The sequence below is a fragment of the Bombina bombina genome, chromosome 1 (assembly GCF_027579735.1).
Source record: "Bombina bombina isolate aBomBom1 chromosome 1, aBomBom1.pri, whole genome shotgun sequence".
In the NCBI taxonomy this organism is placed as follows: Eukaryota; Metazoa; Chordata; class Amphibia; order Anura; family Bombinatoridae; genus Bombina; species Bombina bombina.
This window is the reverse complement of record NC_069499.1, coordinates 25,742,387-25,765,428: the sequence shown is the minus strand read 5'-3', so window position 1 is coordinate 25,765,428 and position 23,042 is coordinate 25,742,387. Positions and strand designations below refer to the sequence as shown.

Below are 23,042 nucleotides of genomic sequence, written 5' to 3'. Positions count from 1 at the left end.
TGGGATTTTATATGCTGGACACCCCATGTACTTTCATAACTCTGTCTTATGTCCATGTCACCCTATATCCATAAATACAGGATGGATACAGGGTGTGAGTGCCCCTTGTGGGAGCAATTGTGACTCTATAAACCAAGTGGGCATAAAGGACTTAATAGTTAATAAGAGCTGTTATTATATTCTGTAATAAGATGTATTTTATTTACGTTTCTAATCTGATTGTGTCCCAGGAGTCTGTCTGGGTAACCTGATTGTGTTCCTTTGTGATTATGTTAACTAGACTGCCCAACATCAGATTGTCTGAGTAAACTTTCCTCCCCAGTTAATTAACTTGATATGTTAATGTGATTTACCTGTGAGTAGACAATTGTTAAAGGTTTTATGTATTGTTTGTATGTTTGCTTTACTGTTTAACCAATTCCCTCTAAAACCTGAAGCTCTGTGACTCTGGAATGCCAGGGTGTATAAATATGTGCTGCTTTTAAATAGTATATATTTATATAAAAAGTGTTCATTTTTGTGTTCAGACCACTGAGTGTTGTCTCAGTTCTGTTCCCCTCCATAACTTTAGACTGCGGTCAAAGGGAGATACCAGGAGCTATTGCTCTGGATAAAGGGATGTCCAGGGCAAGGGAAGTGTTCTGACGGAAGTACTCATTCGGGGTACCAGGCGATCCGTCGCACACATTAATTGCATTTAATTAATAATATCAATGGACTATGTTTTATGTGTTTATTATTCTCATGTTGTAATATTGTCAAATCTTAAATTCCGGAAAACATAAAGCAAATATCTAATTCCTATATATTTACTTCATTAATATATTCGATACAAGCTTGTGAAATGAAGTGATACACATGATTTCCATTTTTACTCATGTAAAAGATGAATAATATTTGTGCTACAGTTGGGGTGCATAAGAAACAAACGTATACCTATAGGGGTACTAACTACAAAAAAGTTGAGCAACACTGCTTTAAGTAATGAAAACTGTGTGAAGTTTTATTAGTCTCTATAAAGCGCAACCTAACTTTCCTTTCTTCTGCGTTTCTCCTGTGACCAATTACAGACGGTTATAAATAAGTCACAAGAATGTGCAACCAATGACAGTGTGTAATGTAGCACTGTTAAATGGATAATGTACTCAGACAAGCCACTGATAAGTTATTTGTATTCAAAGCAGCTGCAGAAAACACATTTTCAAATTTGCTAGACTGTCTCTACAACCCATCACATGGTGACTGATTTCTGCTGTTGCCTTACATAGTTTTTTTTATAACCAGTACTACAGTATTACAATTTTTAGAATAGGTGGTGGTTTTAACAGGCTAAAACTGCTATTTCATATGACAACATAAAGATAAATGAGTTGTTTATAAACAAATAATTACACTCCAGCAGGTAAAATGGTTTATTGGGAACAGTCCTTTTAAGTTTGAAGTCTTCACTTCTAACAGGAATTGCTAATCTCACACGTTTTAGAATTACTTGACATGTGTATAGCAGGTAGTGATATGCAGATTGCAGGTAGTGATATGCAGATTGCAGGTAGTGATATGCAGATTGCAGGTAGTGATATGCAGATTGCAGGTAGTGATATGTATATTGCAGGTAGTGATATGTATAGCAGGTAGATATATGTATAGCAGGTAGTGACATGTATTGCAGGTAGTGACATGTATAGCAGGTAGTGACATGTATAGCAGGTAGATATATGTATAGCAGGTAGTGACATGTATAGCAGGAAGTGACATGTATAGCAGGTAGTGACATGTATTGCAGGTAGTGATATGTATAGCAGGTAGTGACATGTAGTGACATGTATAGCAGGTAGTGACATGTATAGCAGGTAGTGATATGTATAGCAGGTAGTGACATGTATAGCAGGTAGTGATATGTATAGCAGGTAGTGATATGTATAGCAGGTAGTGAGTGACATGTATAGCAGGTAGTGATATGTATAGCAGGTAGTGAGTGACATGTATAGCAGGTAGTGATATGCAGATTGCAGGTAGTGATATGTATATTGCAGGTAGTGATATGTATAGCAGGTAGATATATGTATAGCAGGTAGTGACATGTATTGCAGGAAGTGACATGTATAGCAGGTAGTGACATGTATTGCAGGTAGTGATATGTATAGCAGGTAGTGACATGTATTGCAGGTAGTGATATGTATAGCAGGTAGTGACATGTAGTGACATGTATAGCAGGTAGTGATATGTATAGCAGGTAGTGACATGTATAGCAGGTAGTGATATGTATAGCAGGTAGTGATATGTATAGCAGGTAGTGATATGTATAGCAGGTAGTGAGTGACATGTATAGCAGGTAGTGATATGTATAGCAGGTAGTGACATGTATAGCAGGTAGTGATATGTATAGCAGGTAGTGATATGTATAGCAGGTAGTGATATGTATAGCAGGTAGTGAGTGACATGTATAGCAGGTAGTGAGTGACATGTATAGCAGGTAGTGACATGTATAGCAGGTAGTGACATGTATAGCAGGTAGTGACATGTATAGCAGGTAGTGACATGTATAGCAGGTAGTGAGGGTAGTGAGTTGACTACTTATTACACAATACATTGCTGGGTAAATGATTGTATTATGGCATTAAGCGGATCAGTGGGACTACTTAAGCTACATACAATAACCAGGTGTGTCACATGAACATTACATAATGGGGTTGACAAAATTCCAGGGTTTTGCTACTGGCTCTAAATTTTGTGTTATTCTTCATATTCTCATACGCAAATACCCTTAAAAAGTGTTAGTCGGACTCCTTAATGGCCCTGCTTGCTTCTAAATTTAAAATTCATTTACCAACTTTCGTTTTAAAAGAACCTTAAAGGGACATAATACTCATATACTAAATCACTTCAAAGTGATGCAGGATAGCTGTAAAAAGCTGACATGAAAATATCAGCTGAGAATCTCAAGGTAAAAAAGAAATATATTTTACCTCACAATTTCCTCAGCTCACCAGAGTAAGTGTTCTGTAAAAGGTTATCTTTCAGTTACTGCCCAGCAGCAGGTAAAAAAAAGGAAGGGAGAAAAGAACATCAGCCAATCAGCATCAGCAGTGCTGAGGTCATGAACGGTTTTACTGTGATCTCATGAGATTTCACTTAACTCTCATGAGATTTCATAGTGAACTTCCTTAAACTGAATAGGGAAATAACATGAGTGTGCATGAGGCACACTCCCTTGCAAGTCCCCTGACAGGCATACTGATTGGCTGCTTAAAGTCTCTTTACAGTGGGGTGTGAATACTTAGGACATATTGTGGTAAAATATCTTTCTTTTTTACATACAGTACAGATGTTCAGTTGATATTTTCTAGTCAGTTTTTTTACAGCTATGCTGCATCACTTTTGTGTGCTTCAACATTTGGGTATCATGTCCCTTTAAGTAAGATTCTATCAATAATATACTTAAAGGGATATGAAACCCAACATTTTTCATTTCTGATTAAGACAGAACATAGCATTCACTACATGGCAGGAAATAGTGCTGCCATCTAGGGCTTTTGCACATGGACAACATTGTTGCAAAACTGCTGCCATATAGTGCTCCAGAAATGGGCTGGCTTCTAAGTGTACGTCCTTGCTTTACAACAAAGGATACCAAAAGAACGAAGAAAGTTGTTTAATTACTGCTCTATCTGAATCATGAATGCAAAAATGTTGGGTTTCCTATTCCTTTAAAGGGACACTGAACCCAATTTTTTCTTTCGTGATTCAGATAGAGCATGACATTGTAAGCAACTTTCTAATTTACTCCTATGCTCAAATTTTCTTCATTCTCTTGGTATCTTTATTTGAAATGCAAGAATGTAAGTTTAAATGCCGGCCCATTTTTTGTGAACAACCTGAGTTGTTCTTGCTGATTGGTGGATAAATTCATATAATAATAATATAATAAAAAGTGCTGTCCAGAGTTCTGAACCAAAAAAAAAAAGCTTAGATGCCTTCTTTTTCAAATAAAGATAGCAAGAGAACAAAGAAAAATTGATCATAAGCAGTAAATTAGAAAGTTGCTTTAAATTGCATGCTCTATCTGAATCACAAAACAAAAAAATTGGGTTCAGTGTCCCTTTAAGTTCTATTTACTGTGATATTTGATAAAAGCAGTTTAGCAACCCCAGCAATGAAATAAAACTCTAGGGAACACCTGGTATTTCCCTTCTAGCCCTCACCATAATCTGTACCAATGCACTTAGTGTATTTCTTCTCAATATACCAGAAAGTCTATAAAAAGGGAATACAATATTCACCCACAGAAGTATTTTTAGAATGGAAAATGTTATTCTAAGTATATCTTTGTGCCAGTTATATTATTTTACCATGTTCATTGGTATTATCCATCAGATACTGAAACCTCCAAGGGAAACTTCTGACGGCTGCAAAATACTTTAGTAACTGACATTTACAAATAATTAGTTAGACAAAGAGCCAAATTCTCAGAGAACTCAACCGGATCCCTTAAAATTTGATTCCTGGTTTATGGTCTAGGTTCAAAATGTACTCCCTGCTTTTATATGCCCCTTCACTGCCATAAAACTTAATAGGAATGCTGTGCTTTGTTTTGTTGTATACTCTTTGGGGCCCATTTATCAAGCTGCGGATGGAGATTGAGGGCCCGTGTTTCTAAAGACCGCTGCTCCATAACCTGTCCGCCTGTTCTGAGGAGGTGGACAGACATTGCCGCAATTCAACTCGATCGAGTACGATTGGGTTAATTGACACCTCCCTGTTGGGGGCCGATTGACCGCAAATCTGCAGGGGACGGCGTTGCACCAGCAGCTCACAAAAAATACAAAAGTTTAAAAAAAAAACTTAAAAAAAAAAAAACTTAAATCACCTTACATGCTCTGTTTTAATTTTGTCTTTCCTGTCCCTTTAAAGAGCCGTAAGCGATACATTTTATGGTTTTGTAGAATCACATGCATAAAAACAAATATTTATATCTCATACATGTCAGTAGCTCCTCAGAAGCTAATAGAACGGTTGGGGAATGGGAGTTTGTATAAGCAATGCTGGCGACTCTTAGATTTAGCATCTTTTAGGACCATGTAGGACCATGTGTAGATCCCGGTGTCGCATTAATGCACAAGGCTTCCATGACAACAACAGACTGTAAATGTTTCCTGTGTGTGCACTACCTGTTGTTATTATGAGTGTTTGATGTGATTTTTCCGGGGTTTTACAAGACAAGGGTGGAGTTGGTCAGAAGAAGGGGAATCATTGAATGGTGAAGTCATTGCATGTAACAGGGGAACGTGCAGAGTAGTGAGGTGTCCCCTGGCGCTCACGAGGTTTAGGGTGGATTAAAGTCTGAGGCGAGAAGCCTGCAGACCTGGGGAGTGGTTGCTGAGGTTTATGAGCCTGGAGCAAGCAAAACAACTGGTTGCTTAGAGTCTACACAAAGGAAAAGGGCTTAGAGGGAAGTAGCAGAATCCTTTACTGAGGGTTACAGAACGGGCAATAGCTGCCTCAGCCGGCTTTACTGGGACAGTTTCTTTCTAGGGCACATTGTTAAAGAGACAGTAAACAACTTATAATTACATTTAACATATCAGCAGAGTCTGAAATATATTACAACAGATTAACTTCTTGTTTGCTGCAATTGCTTTTCAGTGATGACCTCCCCAACACTTTCCTTAAAGGGACAGTCAAGTCCAAAAAAAACTTTCATGATTCAAATAGGGCATGCAATTTTAAACAACTTTGCAATTTACTTTTATTACCAATTTTGCTTTGTTCTCTTGGTATTCTTAGTTAAAAGCTAAACCTAGGAGGTTCATATGCTAATTTCTTAGACCTTGAATGCCGCCTCTAATCTGAAAGCATTTTGACAGTTTTTCACCACTAGAGGATGTTAGTTCATGTGTTTCAAATAATATTGAGCTCATGCACGTGAATTTACAGAGGAGTGAGCACTGATTGTCTAAAATGCAAGTCTGTCAAAAGAACTGAAATAAGGGGCAGTCTGCAGAGGCTTAGATACAATCAGTAAATAACAACAACGACAGGAACAGCACACACACCGGGATACAGTGCTCGAGTGACCCAAGGACACCGCCAGATCCTTACAAACATAAAAATACAGCACAAGGTCCTCAGCACTTTCAGTAATCAAATCTTAGTTTATTGTCACATAGGAAAAGCAAGGAAAAGGGTCACAGCCCCTTATTCATGCTTGATCAGGATTAGCCACTGAACACATCTGACAAATGATATGTTTAATCTCAGGCAAGGGGTCAGTTCAGGTGGCCGAGCAGGTTACTGAGCCAGTCAGTAGTCTGCACAGAAACTGTTGCTAGCTGTGTGGGATTATAAAGCAGCTTGAATGGGATATATAATACAAATTTCTGTTAAATCAGAATTGTTATTGTTTTAAAAGATAGATAATCCATTTATTACCCATTCCCCAGTTTTGCATAACCAACACAGTTATATTAATATACTTTTTACCTCTGTGATTACCTTGTATCTAAGCCTCTGCAGACTGCCCCCTTATTTCAGTTCTTTTGACAGACTTGCATTTTAGCCAATCAGAGCTGACTCCTAGGTAACTCCACGTGCGTGAGCACAGTTATCTATATGAAACACATAAACTAACACCCTCTAGTGGTGAAAAACTGTCAAAATGCATTTATATAAGAGGCGGCCTTCAAGGTCTAAGAAATTAGCATATGAACCTCCTAGGTTTATTATTATTATCGGTTATTTGTAGAGCGCCAACAGATTCCGCAGCGCTATAAACAAAGGGGGAGTACAACAAAACAATTATAGGGTAGAGGGCCCTGCCAAGAGTTGCACTGTTGTAGTCAGCTCTTAAGAAGGTGATCTACAGACAGCTGGACTTTTAGGCTTACATGCTAAGAGGGTTCAGGGGATTGCAGTGGAGGAGAGGAACTGGTATTAGGAAAGGTTAGCGTAGGTTGTATGCGTCCCTGAACAGTAGAGTCTTTAGGGAGCACTTGAAGCTTTTAAAACTAGAAGAGAGTCTTGTGGAGCGAGGCAGAGAGTTCCATAAGATGGGAGCCAGTCTGGAGAAGTCCTGTAAACGGGAGTGTGATGAGGTGACAAGAGAGGAGGAGAGTAGGAGGTCATGAGCAGAGCGAAGGGGACGGGAGGGAGAGTATCTGGAGACAAGGTCTGAGATGTAGCGGGGAGCAGTGCAGTTGAGGGCTTTGTATGTAAGAGTGAGAGTTTTGTGTTTGATCCTAGAGGCAAGAGGAAGCCAGTGAAGGGATTGGCAGAGAGGCGCAGCAGATGAAGAGCGACGTGTAAGGAAGATGAGTCTGGCAGAGGCATTGATTATGGATTGTAAAGGAGCTAGGCGGTAGGAGGGGAGACCAGAGAGGACAGAGTTGCAGTAATCAAGGCGGGAAAGAATGAGAGAGTGGATTAAAATCTTAGTTGTGTCTTGTGTAAGGAAGTGTCTAATTTTAGAGATGTTTTTAAGGTGGAAGCGGCAGGCTGTGGCCAAGGACTGAATGTGAGGAGTGAAGGAAAGATTTGAGTCAAATGTGACCCCGAGACATCGGGCATGCGGGGTAGGGGTAATGATGGAGTTGTCGACAGTTATAGAGATATTGGGGGTGGAGATTTTGGAAGAAGGGGGGAAAATGAGGAGCTCAGTTTTGGAGAGATTTAGCTTGAGGTAGTGAGAGGACATCCAGGAAGAGATGTGAGAAAGACAGTTAGTGACACGGGTTAGCAAGGAAGGAGATAGTTCTGGTGCAGAGAAGTAGATTTGGGTGTCATCGGCATACAGATGATATTGGAAACTGTGGGACTTAATAAGGGAACCTAGTGATGACGTATAGATTGAGAAGAGAAGGGGACCGAGGACAGAGCCTTGCGGTACTCCGACAGAAAGGGGTGACGGGGCAGAGGAGGCCCCAGAGAAGGCTACACTGAAGGTACGGTTTGACAGGTAGGAAGAGAGCCACGAAAGGGCTGTGTCACAGATGCCGAAGGATTGGAGGGTTTGGAGCAAAAGAGGGTGGTCGACAGTGTCAAAGGCTGCGGACAGATCAAGGAGGATAAGCAGAGAGAAGTGGCCTTTTGATTTAGCTGTAAGTAGGTCGTTGGTGACCTTAACAATAGCTGTCTCTGTGGAGTGATAGGGACGAAATCCAGATTGCAGCGGGTCAAGAAGGGAGTTTAACGTAAGGAAATGGGATAGGCGTGCATATACTAGTTTTTCGAGAAGCTTTGAAGCAAGAGGGAGAAATTGGGCGGTAGTTGGATGGGGAGGTAGGATCAAGGGAAGGTTTTTTGAGGATAGGTGTGACCAGTGCATGTTTCAATGATGAGGGAAATGTACCAGTGCTGAGGGAGAGGTTGAAAATGTTTAGCTTTCAACTAAGAATAACAAGAGAACAAAGCAAAGTTGGTGATAAAAGAAAATTGGAAAGCTGTTTAAAATTACATGCCCTATCTGAATCATGAAAGTTTATTTTGGACTAGACTGTCCCTTTAATATTTCATGTCGTGTTAGCGCACTTGATAAAATGAGATCGGGTTTGCACGACTTGTTGGGTATTAGGTTTTGTTTCCACTTTTCGCGCTCCATTGAAGTCTATTAGTCTTTTTGCATGTGTCTGGTTAGCGCACAAGTGAAAACGTTTTACCTTTTACTTTTATTACGCGCGGTGATATGGGGTGCTCTACGTGCTCTCAGGATTTGTCTCCTACATTTAGGCCCAGAACGCGGAACTCATAGTCTCATGCAATGATGTATCTCGTCTCACACTTGTGTCTCACTGTTTCAAAGCAGGCGGTTGTCTTGTTTTTATTTGTATTCTCTTTGTTTTTAACTGTTTTCACGTTTCCTTATAACTGCGATGTTTTATAGACGGAGTTGTTGTTTTACTTTGTTTGTTCTGTAAGGTGTTGAAGGCGGTTTTGATTTGCTGTATCCTTCTCTGTAAGCTCGTTCTATGTGCCGACAAATGGTTTACGAGATAAATGCTGCATTGATTATAGCAGAGAGTACTAATATCTAATGGAAGATACAAATCTCTATTAATTCCGCAATTTTAAGTTTTGATCATGCAACAACCTTTTTCCGCAAGATATTAGTTTCACAGGTTTTATGGAATCATGACTGAGGAGGCTTGTCCTAGAAATGATAAACTTCTTTTAGCAGATTGGAACATTTTATTATTGTGTAAAATGCTACCTTAAAAATAAAATACTCTTTTTCATTAAAACAATGCTATTATTGGTGGATACATATATATGCCATTCCTGATTGGCTCATTGGCTGTGTCTGTTGCGCCTGGCTATGGAACGCTATTTGTTTATATGTTTTGCAGAGGATAAATACTGTTTTTAAAAAAGTGATTACATTTTTTTTTTTAAATCAAAACAGAGTACGTATGTTATTTTTACCCTCGAAAGTGTGTTTAATAGAAAACAAATAAAATAATTACAAGTAGAAAAACCTTTTATCCAAACTGCTTGGGACAAAAAGGTTTGGATTTCAGAATAAGATTGGATTTTGGAATATTTGGATCTTTAAAATGGGAGAGGGAATGGGACCAAATGTAAACAGCTAATATGTCATTTAGACAATATTTACTTGTTATAATACAGTTACTACATGGAACATAAAGCTAGTTTTATATTATTTCTAATACTTTTGTATACATAGCGCCATCAGAAACTGTAGTTTTTAAAAATAAATAAATAATTGAATTAAAAAAAAAAATGAATTGTTAAAAAGTTTGGATTTCAGAATAAGCTTGGATTTTGGAATTCCGGATTTGGGAATATATATCTGTATTACTTTAATCTGATCCTTAGGAGCACAGCTTTGTTACAGGTTTCTGTTGCTGGGTGCTTAATAGGAACAGATACATTTGTTTTAGTGTAGACGTAGAGAGTTTCACCTTTCCATTAAGGTGCAGCATTCAAAAAAATCTTCTTTTTCTCAATAACTAAAAAACCAAATCCTTTGAAGCTTCTGCAGATTCTTTTGTATGTGCAGTCAGCAAGCACAGAAATAAGTATTGTTTCTCCGCAGCTCGTTGTCAGCGTAATTGATCCATGTGAGTCAATGCTGGAGGTGAGTTACATGAGATCATTTCTAATCTAAAACTTCCCTGTATGCACCAATGTGAGAGTAACCTCTGCAATTCCTGGGTTATTGTGAGAAGCGCATACACTAAGGTAATCTCTCCTGCGTGAAACTGACAGTTCCTAGACCAGAATTGGTGTGTCGGAGTGTGTGTACTGTAGATTGTAAGCTCTTCAGAGCAATGCTGTTCTCCTCTATTCATTGGTTAAAGGGACAGTATACTGTAAAATAGTTTTTCCCTTAATGTCTTTTAACCCCTTAGTGACCAGAGCACTTTTCCATTTTCTGTCCGTTTGGGACCAAGGCTATTTTTACATTTCTGCGGTGTTTGTGTTTAGCTGTAATTTTCTTCTTACTCATTTACTGTACCCACACATATTATATACCGGTTTTCTCGCCATTAAATGGACTTTCTAAAGATACCATTATTTTCATCATATCTTATCATTTACTATAAAAAAAAATATAAAATATGAGGAAAAAATTGAAAAAAACACACTTTTTCTAACTATGACCCCCAAAATCTGTTACACATCTACAACTACCAAAAAACACCCATGCTAAATAGTTTCTAAATTTTGTCCTGAGTTTAGAAATACCCAATGTTTACATGTTCTTTGCTTTTTTTGTAAGTTATAGGGCCATAAATACAATTAGCACTTTGCTATTTCCAAACCATTATTTTTCAAAATTAGCGCTAGTTACATTAGAACACTAATATCTTTCAGGAATCTCTGAATATCCATTGACATGTATATATTTTTTTTTAGTAGACATCCCAAAGTATTCATCTAGGCCCATTTTGGTATATTTCATGCCACCATTTCACCGCCAAATGCGATTAAATACAAAAAATCGTTCACTTTTTTACTAATTTTTTCACAAACTTTTGGTTTCTCACTGAAATTATTTACAAACAGCTTGTGTAATTATGGCTTAAATGGTTGTAAATTCTTCTCTGGGATCCCCTTTGTTCAGAAATAGCAGACATATATGGCTTTGGCGTTGCTTTTTAGTAATTAGAAGGCTGCTAAATGCCACTGCGCACTACACGTGTATTATGCCCAGCAGTGAAGGGGTTAATTATGGAGCATGTAGGGAGCCTTTAGGGATAATTTTAGCTTTAGTGTAGTGTAGTAGACAACCCCTAGTATTGATCTAGGCCAATTTTGGTATATTTCATGCCACCATTTCACCGCCAAATGCGATCAAATTAAAAAAACCGTTAAATTTTTCACAATTTTAGGTTTCTCACTGAAATCATTTACAAACAGCTTGTGCAATTATGGCACAAATGGTTGTAAATGCTTCTCTGGGATCCCCTTTGTTCAGAAATAGCAGACATATATGGCTTTGGCGTTGCTTTTTGGTAATTAGAAGGCCGCCAAATGCCGCTGCATTTCACACGTGTATTATGGCTAGCAGTGAAGGGGTTAATTATGTAGCTTGTAGGGAGCTTGCAGGGTTAATTTTAGCTTTAGTGTAGAGCTCAGCCTCCCACCTGAAACATGAGACCACCTGATCCCTCCCAAACAGCTCTCTTCCCTCCCCCACCCCACAATTGTCCCCGCCATCTTAAGTACTGGCAGAAACTCTGCCAGTACTAAAATAAAAGCTATATTTGGGCCTTTTTTGTGTTTTTTAAGCATATTTACATATGCTGCTGTGTAGGATCCCCCCTTAGCTCCCAGCCTCACTGATCCCCCACCAAACAGCTCTCTAACCCTCCCCCTCTGCCTTAATGGGCGCCATCTTGGGTACTGGCAGCTGTCTGCCAGTACCCAGTGTAGTAAAAAAAAATGTGCCTTTTTATTTTTTTAAATGATCTTTTCTGTAGTGTAGCTTCCCCCCCCCCCAAGATCAACCCCCCCACCCCTTCCAGGTCCCTTAGCTGTTTATTTACAGCTTTAATAACTTTTTTTGATTACTTTACCCAGTTTATTTTTCTGTAGTGCAGCGGTTCCCTCCCGCTCCCGCCCCGTGCACGCGCCCCCCCCCCCCCCCCCCCGTGCACGCGCGCGCTCCCGTGCGCGCTGCCCCCCCCCCCGATCCCGCCCCCCTCCACTCCATTCGGCACATCGATGGCCGACCACCCGCCTCCCAGACTTGCTCCCACCCACCAACGATACCGGCCACCGATGTCCGGTGCAGAGAGGGCCACAGAGTGGCTCTCTCTGCATCGGATGGCCAAGGGGGGTTATTGCAGGATGCCTCGATATCGAGGCATCACTGCAATAACCGGAAAGCAGCTGGAAGCGTGCAGGATCGCTTCCAGCTGCTTTCCAGACCAAGGACGTACGCCACACGTCCTCGGTCATTAACTGACTTTTTTTTGAGGACGTGTGGCGTACGTCCTTGGTCATTAAGGGGTTAAATTACTTTTTTACCAACTGCAGAGTATGAAATGTATGAGAATTTGCTTTTTAAGGTTTATTTGTGTATATAAAATAAATGATTTTGTGTTTTTAAGCCACAATCTTATAAAATGGGTTGAGCTTGTAGGTATAATCAGATCTCATTACTGTATCACACTGTGATAACATTTTATTACCTTATCTCTTCTATACCCCACTGGGAGTGTAATTTGTTTCTGCTGGCTGTGTTTACACAGCTTATTTATAGCTTGGACCTAAGGCCAGAAACTTTCACAATAGGTGGGGATACCACAGGCTAAATCAACTATTTAAAATGCCAATATAAGGATAAAGGAAATACTTGTAAACAATTTAATACACTCCAGCAGGTAAAGTGAATCATTGGGAAGAAATTAAAGGGGATAATTTGTTTGAGTAAACTGTCCCTTTAAGTCTTTTATGTATCTGTGATTGTATTATCACTACTCAAGTGTCCAGCGCTACAGAATTTAGCGTCACAAAAAAAAAAATGATAATAGAAATAATTATTGTACGATTATATTTTATTCTGGTAGGCTGCAGATTGCAAATCTGGATATTGTTTGCAACTGTAGATACAATTTAGATTTGAACAAATATTTCTAAATCCTTTTAGCTACTCTGATTAAAATTGAACCAGGTTCATGTTTAGGAACAACATTGTAGTGTTTGTAAATCCAGGTGGTTTAGAAATATATCTGACACAGAGTCCATTTATACAGCAACTAACTACACACTTTATTTCCTGGTTCCTCACTTCAACAACACTGTCCCCGCCCCTGCTTCTTTGCAACAATTATATACATTTACAAGTCAGAGCACAAACTAGGAAGAAAGCATTATATATTATAATATCACAACAAACACCATATCTCTCCCTTACTTTAGATTAGAAACATAACAATTAAACTAAACATAAATATAACTATATATATACTATGCTTAATATCTAGAAATAAGACCAACTATATTTCACATAAAAGAGTTGCATGATGACATAATACATTACATGAAAACACATTATTTTTCATAGTTTTTAAGGTATTCAGGAGGTCTTCTATTTTCTCTGAGAGGGTATTTTCGATTAGTATCTAAGGACTGATCATATGCTATGTTTTCTTCCCCCTCACTGCTCTCTGAGTTATTCATATTATCATCATGTTCTTGAAATAATTTGGGTATATCAGAATCATCATCTTCTGCATCAGATACTTCAATGTCCTGTTCTTTGTGTAGTTTCTTGAAGAAAGAAGAGTTCCGAGTTATTGTATGTCCATTTCTTTCTGCAGTGATCATTGATCCTTGAATTCTTGTAACTGTATATGGGATGACATCATATAAAGTATCCAACTTGTGTCGTCTATCTTGCCTACACAGGACTCTGTCTCCAACAGCAAAAGGAGCAGATTTGGTATGATAATATTTATCTGCATAAGCTTTCATCTTGGCTTTGGCATGACTGTCTTTTTGTATTAAGTCCTTGTTGAGTGTCTCTGTTAGCGAATCATTTATATCCGGAATTTTGATCCGAAGTTTGCGATTGAATAACAGCTCTGCAGGTGATCTGCCAGTAGTACAATGGGGAGTTGATCGATAGTCTCTCAGAAAAGAGTATAAATTTTGTTTCCATGGTCTACCTTGCGCTGTAGTTGCCCTTAGAAATTTCCCCATAGAACGCATGAATCTTTCAGCTTCTGCATTAGCTTGTGGCCACAAAGGAGTAATGCGCCTATGTTTAAATCCAAGATATGAAGCAAATTTATTAAACTGAGTACTGTTAAATGGGGGACCGTTATCTGTTTTAACAATTTTAGGAATTCCCAATAAAGAGAAAACTTTGTCTAAAACCGGAATAACAGTGACTGAAGATGTTGAGCTGATAACTTCTACTACCGGGTATCTTGAATATTCGTCTATAATCACCATCAAATAATCTCTAGTAGGTAATGGACCATAAAAATCTATACTCACATTACACCATGGTGCTTCAGGCAATGCAGACATTTTTAAAGGTTCTATGTGAGCTCCTGGAGTTGTGGCTTGACACACAATACAATTTCTCACCAACTTTTCTGCTTGTTGATCTATTGATGGAAACCACACTTTTTCTCGCAATAAACTTTTCATTTTAACTATTCCTTGGTGACCTTCATGTGCTAAGGATAATACTTGCTGTTGTAAACATGTCGGAATGACTAGTCGATTACCTCGCAAGATAATACTGTTGTCATTATTCACTGAGAGTTCTTTGCTAAATCTTGCAAATGACTTCAACTCTTTTCCATGTATTTTGTCAGAATCAGCTGTGTACCATTTTCCATTCCGAACTAATACAGCGAGTTTTTGCAGTATAGGATCAGCTAATGTTGCTTGTTGTATTTCTTCTAAACTCAATGCTTTAGGTATAGCATGATTAGTAACAAAATTGATATATTCCTCTGCATCCATGGAACTTGGTGAACTTGTGAATGAATCTGTTGATATAGGATGTCGAGACATATAGTCTGCTGGGTTCTCTTTTCCAGATTTGTAAACCACAGTAAAATTATATGGTTGTAGTCTTAAACCCCATCTTTCTATTCTAGCGGGTGGTTTGGATTTTGGATTATTCCAGATCAACTGTAAAGGCTTGTGATCTGTGATCAGTGTGAATGGACAACCATATAAATATAAATGAAAGTATTCACAACTCCAAACTATTGCCAGAGCTTCACGTTCTGTTTGAGAATAACGTTTTTCCACATCATTTAAAGAACGGCTACCATAAGCAATTATATAATGCTTGCCTTTGTCTCTCTGCGCCAGAATAGCACCTAAACCAACAGGGCTAGCATCTACTAAAAGAATAGTTTGCCGTTGAGGGTTAAAATAGGACATTGTCTTGTCACTGGTCAAACTCTGTTTCAGTTGTTGAAAAGCTTGTTGTTCAGTTTCAGTCCAACGCCATGGCACACTTTTCTTTGTTAACTCTCTTAAAGGTGTGGCAATAGTAGAGAAATTAGGGATAAATCGAGAACAGTAGTTTACCATCCCTAGGAAACTTCTGACTTCACTGGCGTCTATTGGAGGATTTGCATTCTGAATTGCTTCCACTTTCTTTGGGTCTGCTGATATGCCTTCAGCTGAAAAAACAAATCCATAAAATTCTAGTTTAGTTTTGTTAAATTCACACTTACTACAATTTAAGGTAAGTCCTTTCTCATGAAGTCGCTCAAAAACTGCTGTGAGATTTTTATCATGGTCCTCTTGAGTAGCTCCAAACACAATGATATCATCGCTGAAGTTTTTAACTCCTGGAGTTCCAGATAATGTTTGCTGTATTGCATTTTGAAATACTTCAGCAGCAGAAGAAACACCAAAACTTAGGCGCTTGTATCTCCACAATCCTGTGTGTGTTGAGAATGTAGTTATATATCTACTTGTTGGATCCAATTCCAGTTGATGATAGCCTGATTTTAAATCAAGTTTGGAGAAAACTTTTGCCTGGTTGAGATCATGAATTATATCATCTAATGTTGGAGTAACGTGGCGCTCCCTGATAATGGCAGTGTTGGCTTGCCTCATGTCTATGCAAATTCTTACACTATTTGGGTCTTTGGGTTTTGGCATTGATACTATTGGGGAGACCCATGGAGTTGGCCCCTGCACTCTTTCGATGATTCCTTGTGTTTCAAGGTTCCTGAGTTCAGCATCAACCTTGTGCCTTAGATGAAATGGAATTCTTCTATGTGGTTGTATTACAGGTTTTATATGTGGATTAATATGCAGCTGTACTTGAAAATCTTTCAATTTACCAATGCCATTAAACAAATGGGAATACTGCTGTACTAACCGATCTGCTACAGATCCTGTGTCCTTTCTAGGTGAAATTGCATTCATAAGCTTTATAAGTCCCAAACTGGATGAAGTTTCAAAACTCAGAAGAGAAGAATTTTGACCCTTTACAACATAAAACATAGTTGCTGTTTTGTTGTGTTTAAATGCACATGTGGCTGTAAATTTACCAATGACATTAAGGGGTTTAGTTGATCCATATGCATATATATTTATTTTACTCTGTAATAACTGTGGTTGTGGTTTTAACATGTGAAATGTTTGTTCACCCACTAAATTGACAGCAGATCCTGAATCAATCAATGCAGTGATTTTAGTGTCATTAATGAGTACATCAACTTGTGGCTGAGTTAGGTTACACATGTTGTTTACTACAAATACATATTTGTCATCATTGTTTGAATATTGTCCTTTTTGATCAGGAGATTTGACTAGATTTACTTTCCACTGTTCTGATGTATGTGGTTCAGTATGTGATTGAGGTATTTGATACAGTTTTGTTCTACATTGCTTTGCAAAGTGATTAAATTTCCCACATGCCCTGCATTGCTTATTTCTTGCAGGACAAGTCCCATTATGTGGATAGAAACCCCCACAGTTCCTGCATAACACACATGAGATCTGTTTCTTTTTTGTGGGCTGTACTGTTGAACTGTCTTTTTGAACTCTATTTGTAATAAACTGATCTTCAGTAGATCTATTTTCTATGCTTGCAGCTTGCCTGTCAGCAATTTCTAATGTTCTGCCATAATCAAGCAAATCTTTTAAAGATAGTTCAGATTGTCTCAGTGCATATTTCCTAAGTTTTGAAGAAGTGCAGCTTTGTATTATCTGTGCTTTAATCTCATTTTCAACATTAGAAAACTCACAATTCTTTCCTAGTAAACGTAACCTGGTTTGAAATGCATCACCCTGTTGTGTTGCCTGTCTGAATGTGTATATTTCATACTGAGTGTTCTTTTTAGGGAGAAAATATGTTGTCAGTTTATCTTTAACATCATTGTATGAGTCAGTGGTTGCAGACAAGGTATCATAAATGTCATACACTTTTTCTCCAGCTAAATGAAGCAGTAAAGCCTTTTTTCTGTTTGCATCAGTAACATCCAAAGCAATAAGATAATTTTCAAATCTCTGAATCCATTTTAGCCATCTTGGGCCTACTGAGCTTAGTTCTGCATCAGAATCAAACACAGGGAAGTTGTATTCATTACATGCAGCCATTCTTGTGTGTGTATTGCAGCAGGTTACTCACTGTTTGCTGAGACAAAGCAATAGGGTTCAAACATAATCCTCGTCGCCAAAATGTAGTGTTTGTAAATCCAGGTGGTTTAGAAATATATCTGACACAGAGTCCATTTATACAGCAACTAACTACACACTTTATTTCCTGGTTCCTCACTTCAACAACACTGTCCCCGCCCCTGCTTCTTTGCAACAATTATATACATTTACAAGTCAGAGCACAAACTAGGAAGAAAGCATTATATATTATAATATCACAACAAACACCATAAACATTATACTTAACATTTAATTCCATATAAGATATTTAATTATGTTTAACAATAAACTGCAGTGCATGGTTTATTATGTCCTCTTTTCTGGTAAGCTTTGTTTTTGCCACTGCTCTCTCACAGGCTGTACCGTATCTTACAGGATGCTGGAAAGCTACCGCGCAACATGCTACAGTGATTGTTTGATCTGTGCAGGAGCTTATTATATATGCCCCTTAACTGTCCACAATAGATAAGGCCTTTCAAGGGTTGTATCCCTTAAAAATAGTTTAACTGAGTCGTATCCTGAGGAACGTTAAAGCCCGCCCCCGAGTGTCAATGCATATGTGTGTCAACTCAAAGACAGAAGTGCATTGCAACCCTTGTGTTTAAGCCATAATGCAATAACACAATTCACTAGGGTATAAGAGCATTTTACTATTGTGCTTCTATGTCACTTTAAAAACAGTATTGCAGAGCATAACATCACCAAATCAGGCAAATTAACGCTTCCGCTCAAGTGTTAATTGCGTTAGAAGTAATCTTTTTGCGCTTGTCGGGTTGTGCTCATATTACGAGTTGAAAGTAAACTGTTTTCGCTCTCGCGCTAACCCGACAAGCTCAAAAAGCCAAATTTAGAGTATTGCGTGCACGTTCACGTATACCCCCATAGAAGTGAAAAAAAAATACTAACACCCCACTCTCGCGCAAACCCGATTGCATATTCTCATTTGTACTAACCCAGCATGAAAATATGAATATTTCACATTCCAATTTTCTTCAAATAACAGAATATGTTCTATTTATTTATAAATACTTATGTCTACATATATTTTGTACTATATATATATATATATATATATATATATATATATATATATATATAGATATATATATATATATATATATATATATATATATATACCAAAGCTGATGAGCCCAGCACACTATAAAGTTCCAACCACCGTGGTGCTCTTCAAATCAAATAACAGTCATGCAAGTTTCAGGAAAAGCACTCCTCCTAAACCAATAAATGTTTAGGTTTGTTTAAATCCGGAGGAGTGCTTTTCCTGAAACTGGCATGACATATGTATAGGTATAGATACACACACACACATATATATATATATATATATATATATATATATATATATATATATATATATATATATATATATATATATATATATATATCTATTTATACATATATAGAACATATTCTGCTATGTACAAAATATTACAATGTGAAATACTTACAGTAAATACATAGTTAAGACCTTTATTAAAAATGAATATTGCATAAATATGCTTTTTTATGCTATGATGAGAGAATTGTTTTAGTCCAGGGATGGCCAACTGACAGCCCATGGGCAAATGTGGCCCTCTACGCTTGGTTTCGTGGCCTTAGGAAAAAAGCCAAACTAATCATCTGTGTTGTGGTTTTGTGGCAGAAGAAATAATCAGAATTATAAATGTATGCTCTGTGGTCTTCTGTTGGGTGGGAATCCAAGGGGGTGCAACTCAAATGAGCCATCTGGGGGAGAGGACAGCAGTCAGAGGGTACCGACCTTACCTACATCGGCCCTGTGCCATTGAACATTTGTAGGGAATATATTATTATTTGTGTGTTTACTAAAGTTAAGAGCCATAAGTAGAATTCAAGAAGCCGTGTTTTCCAGGCTTCCAGTTTCTGACATTTGTCAAGCCCTGTGTTATGGAATACAGAAGCTATACACCCAGGCATATCCATTAGTGACTTATGTAGTACTCAAGCTCGTGCTCTATTTTTAGGATAAAGAATTTTGTATTTGTTTTGAAATCAAATTGCTATATCACAGGCAGCAATTGCCAAAATAAATGTTATTGTCTCAGATACAGATTGAATGATCTATTAGACTGACTGTAAGAGTGACAGGTTATATTTCTAGTGAGGTGACATGGCACCCTAAATAGATCTCAGGGGTCACTGAGGGCAGATCTTGTTATCTCCTTCCTTCTATTCTTGTCTCAGTCCCACATACTCTTCTAAGGCGGCAGCGAGGACATTTTCCCCTTATCAGAGTGTTTGCTGATAGCGCTGTCTGCTGGGAGAGACAGGCAAACGCGATCACTAGTGTAACCTGTCCCCTGTTTACTGTAGTCTAGGTCAGGGTTCTCAAAACTTCTAGAGTAAATAATACTATAAAGTGAACCGGTGTGTAAATCAGTATCACAATTTATAAAGAGCAAATAGACCCCTGGGCCTGCAGTCCATTTGCCACCCACACCCCCTGTCTTATCAAAGATTTCTGTCTCTTATCAAAGTATAACTGTCAGCCCCATACACAAATCCCACATCAGATCTCAAACTGCCCTGTAGCCCCTCTGTCTGCCACATAACCCTATCAGACCTCAGATCAGACCCCTTGCCCTGTAGCCCCTCTGTCAGACTCATAACCCCATCAGACCTTACATCAGACCCCTTGCCCTGTAGCCCCTCTGTCAGACACATAACCCCATCAGACCTTACATCAGACCCGTCCTGTAGCCCCTCTGTCAGCCACATAACCCCATCAGACCTCAGATCAGACCCCTTGCCCTGTAGCCCCTCTGTCAGACACATAACCCCATCAGACCCCTGGCCCTGTAGCCCCTCTGTCAGCCACATAACCCCATCTGACCTCAGATTAGACCCCTGGCCCTGTAGCCCCTCTGTCAGCCACATAACCCCATCTGACCTCAGATCAGACCCCTGGCCCTGTAGCCCCTCTGTCAGCCTCATAACCCCATCTGACCTCAGATCAGACCCCTGGCCCTGTAGCCCCTCTGTCAGCCACATAACCCCATCTGACCTCAGATCAGACCCCTGGCCCTGTAGCCCCTCTGTCAGCCTCATAACCCCATCTGACCTCAGATCAGACCCCTGGCCCTGTAGCCCCTCTGTCAGCCACATAACCCCATCTGACCTCAGATCAGACTCCTGGCCCTGTAGCCCCTCTGTCAGCCACATAACCCCATCTGACCTCAGATCAGACCCCTGGCCCTGTAGCCCCTCTGTCAGCCTCATAACCCCATCTGACCTCAGATCAGACCCCTGGCCCTGTAGCCCCTCTGTCAGCCACATAACCCCATCTGACCTCAGATCAGACCCCTTGCCCTGTAGCCCCTCTGTCAGACACATAACCCCATCAGACCTTACATCAGACCCGTCCTGTAGCCCCTCTGTCAGCCACATAACCCCATCAGACCCCTGGCCCTGTAGCCCCTCTGTCAGCCACATAACCCCATCTGACCTCAGATTAGACTCCTGGCCCTGTAGCCCCTCTGTCAGCCACATAACCCCATCAGACCTCAGATCAGACCCCTGGCCCTGTAGCCCCTCTGTCAGCCTCATAACCCCATCTGACCTCAGATCAGACCCCTGGCCCTGTAGCCCCTCTGTCAGCCACATAACCCCATCGGACCTCAGATCAGACCCCTGGACCTGCAGCTCCTCTGTCAGCCACATAACCCCATCAGACCTCAGATCAGACCCCTGGCCCTGCAGCTCCTCAGTCAGCCACATAACCCCATCTGACCTCAGATCAGACTCCTGGCCCTGTAGCCCCTCTGTCAGCCACATAACCCCATCAGACCTCAGATCAGACCCCTGGCCCTGCAGCTCCTCAGTCAGCCACATAACCCCATCTGACCTCAGATCAGACTCCTGGCCCTGTAGCCCCTCTGTCAGCCACATAACCGGTCAGATGAGGCCCCTGGCCCTGCAGCTCCTCTGTCAGCCACATAACCCCATCAGATCTAAAGGTTATACACCTGGCCCTGTAGCTCCTGTCAGCAACATAACCGGTCAGATGAGACCCCTGGTCCTGCAGCCCCTCTGTCAGCCACACTTCCCGTCAGACCTCGGACCAGACCCCTGGAACCGAAAAAGTAATTTCAGCTTGTTTATTTGTAATTAATGGCTGTTGCTGCTCTGTATTAAGCTACTTTTTTTCTCTCCTGCTATTGGCGTTGTGTTCCTTATGGGAGTTGTCCTTAGTTATCTGTGAGCAGTTGCATCTTCAGGATATCCAGTGACTTATCAGTCCCTAAAGCACTATTGGTTGCCTAATAATGTGTACATGTAAATATGGGCTCCAGCCCAGGATTGAATGATACAATCAGAAGCCGTGCCTAACTGTATATGTAAAAGGAGGGGTCAGTAAATGATAAATGGTTTTTATCTTGCTCGTGTGGCATTTTAGAAAACTAATTTTGGCTGAAATTCTATCAGAACATGTAACATAGCTAAAGGGCAAACAGGGTGGAGATTGGTGTTTATTTTGCAGATAAAGCACATTTTCTAAGCACTAAGCTGTTTGATTTTGCTCTACAGAAAGTTCCTGTCCCCGTGCCTATGTATTCTACAAGATGTCATCTGATACGGGGTCGTCCGGGTCTGTAGACGAGGAGCGACAAACCCTTGCTATAGACGATCGGCACCATATTCTGCAAGGTACGGTCTAAATAATCATATTCTGCAAAGTACAGTGTGAGTAATCTTGTTGTGGTTTTAGCTCTGCCTTACCTTTTTATATCAGTTGTTACATTTAGCTCCAACATGATTTACAGTAATTCAAGTGGGAACAATTCATATGTGAAGTAATATAAACGCATGAACTGTTTTTTTCTTTTCTTATTCTAAACATATACATACATACATACAGCACATATATACATACAGTACATACATACATAAATACATACATACATACAGTACATATATACATACAGTACATATATACATACATACAGTACATATATACATAAATACATACAGTACATATATACATAAATACATACATACAGTACATATATACATACAGTACATACATACATAAATACATACATACATACATACAGTACATATATACATACAGTACATATATACATACATACAGTACATATATACATAAATACATACAGTACATATATACATAAATACATACATACAGTACATATATACATACATACAGTACATATATACATATATACATACAGTACATATATACATATATACATACAGTACATATATACATAAATACATACAGTACATATATACATACATACAGTACATATATACATACAGTACATATATACATATATACATACAGTACATATATACATACAGTACATATATACATATATACATACAGTACATATATACATACATACAGTACATACATACATAAATACATACAG

General features: G+C 39.2%; 1 protein-coding gene across 1 annotated transcript in view; it reads left to right on the top strand.

The window, feature by feature from the left end:
- Positions 1–23,042, top strand: part of SYNE2 (spectrin repeat containing nuclear envelope protein 2) — a 799,180-nt gene that overhangs the window by 30,892 nt on the left and 745,246 nt on the right. Inside the window, exon 2 of the mRNA XM_053697281.1 lies at positions 22,177–22,296. Within this exon, the coding sequence (XP_053553256.1) occupies positions 22,212–22,296 (85 nt within the window). The 5' untranslated portion in view covers positions 22,177–22,211. The remainder of the gene's footprint in view (positions 1–22,176; positions 22,297–23,042) is intronic.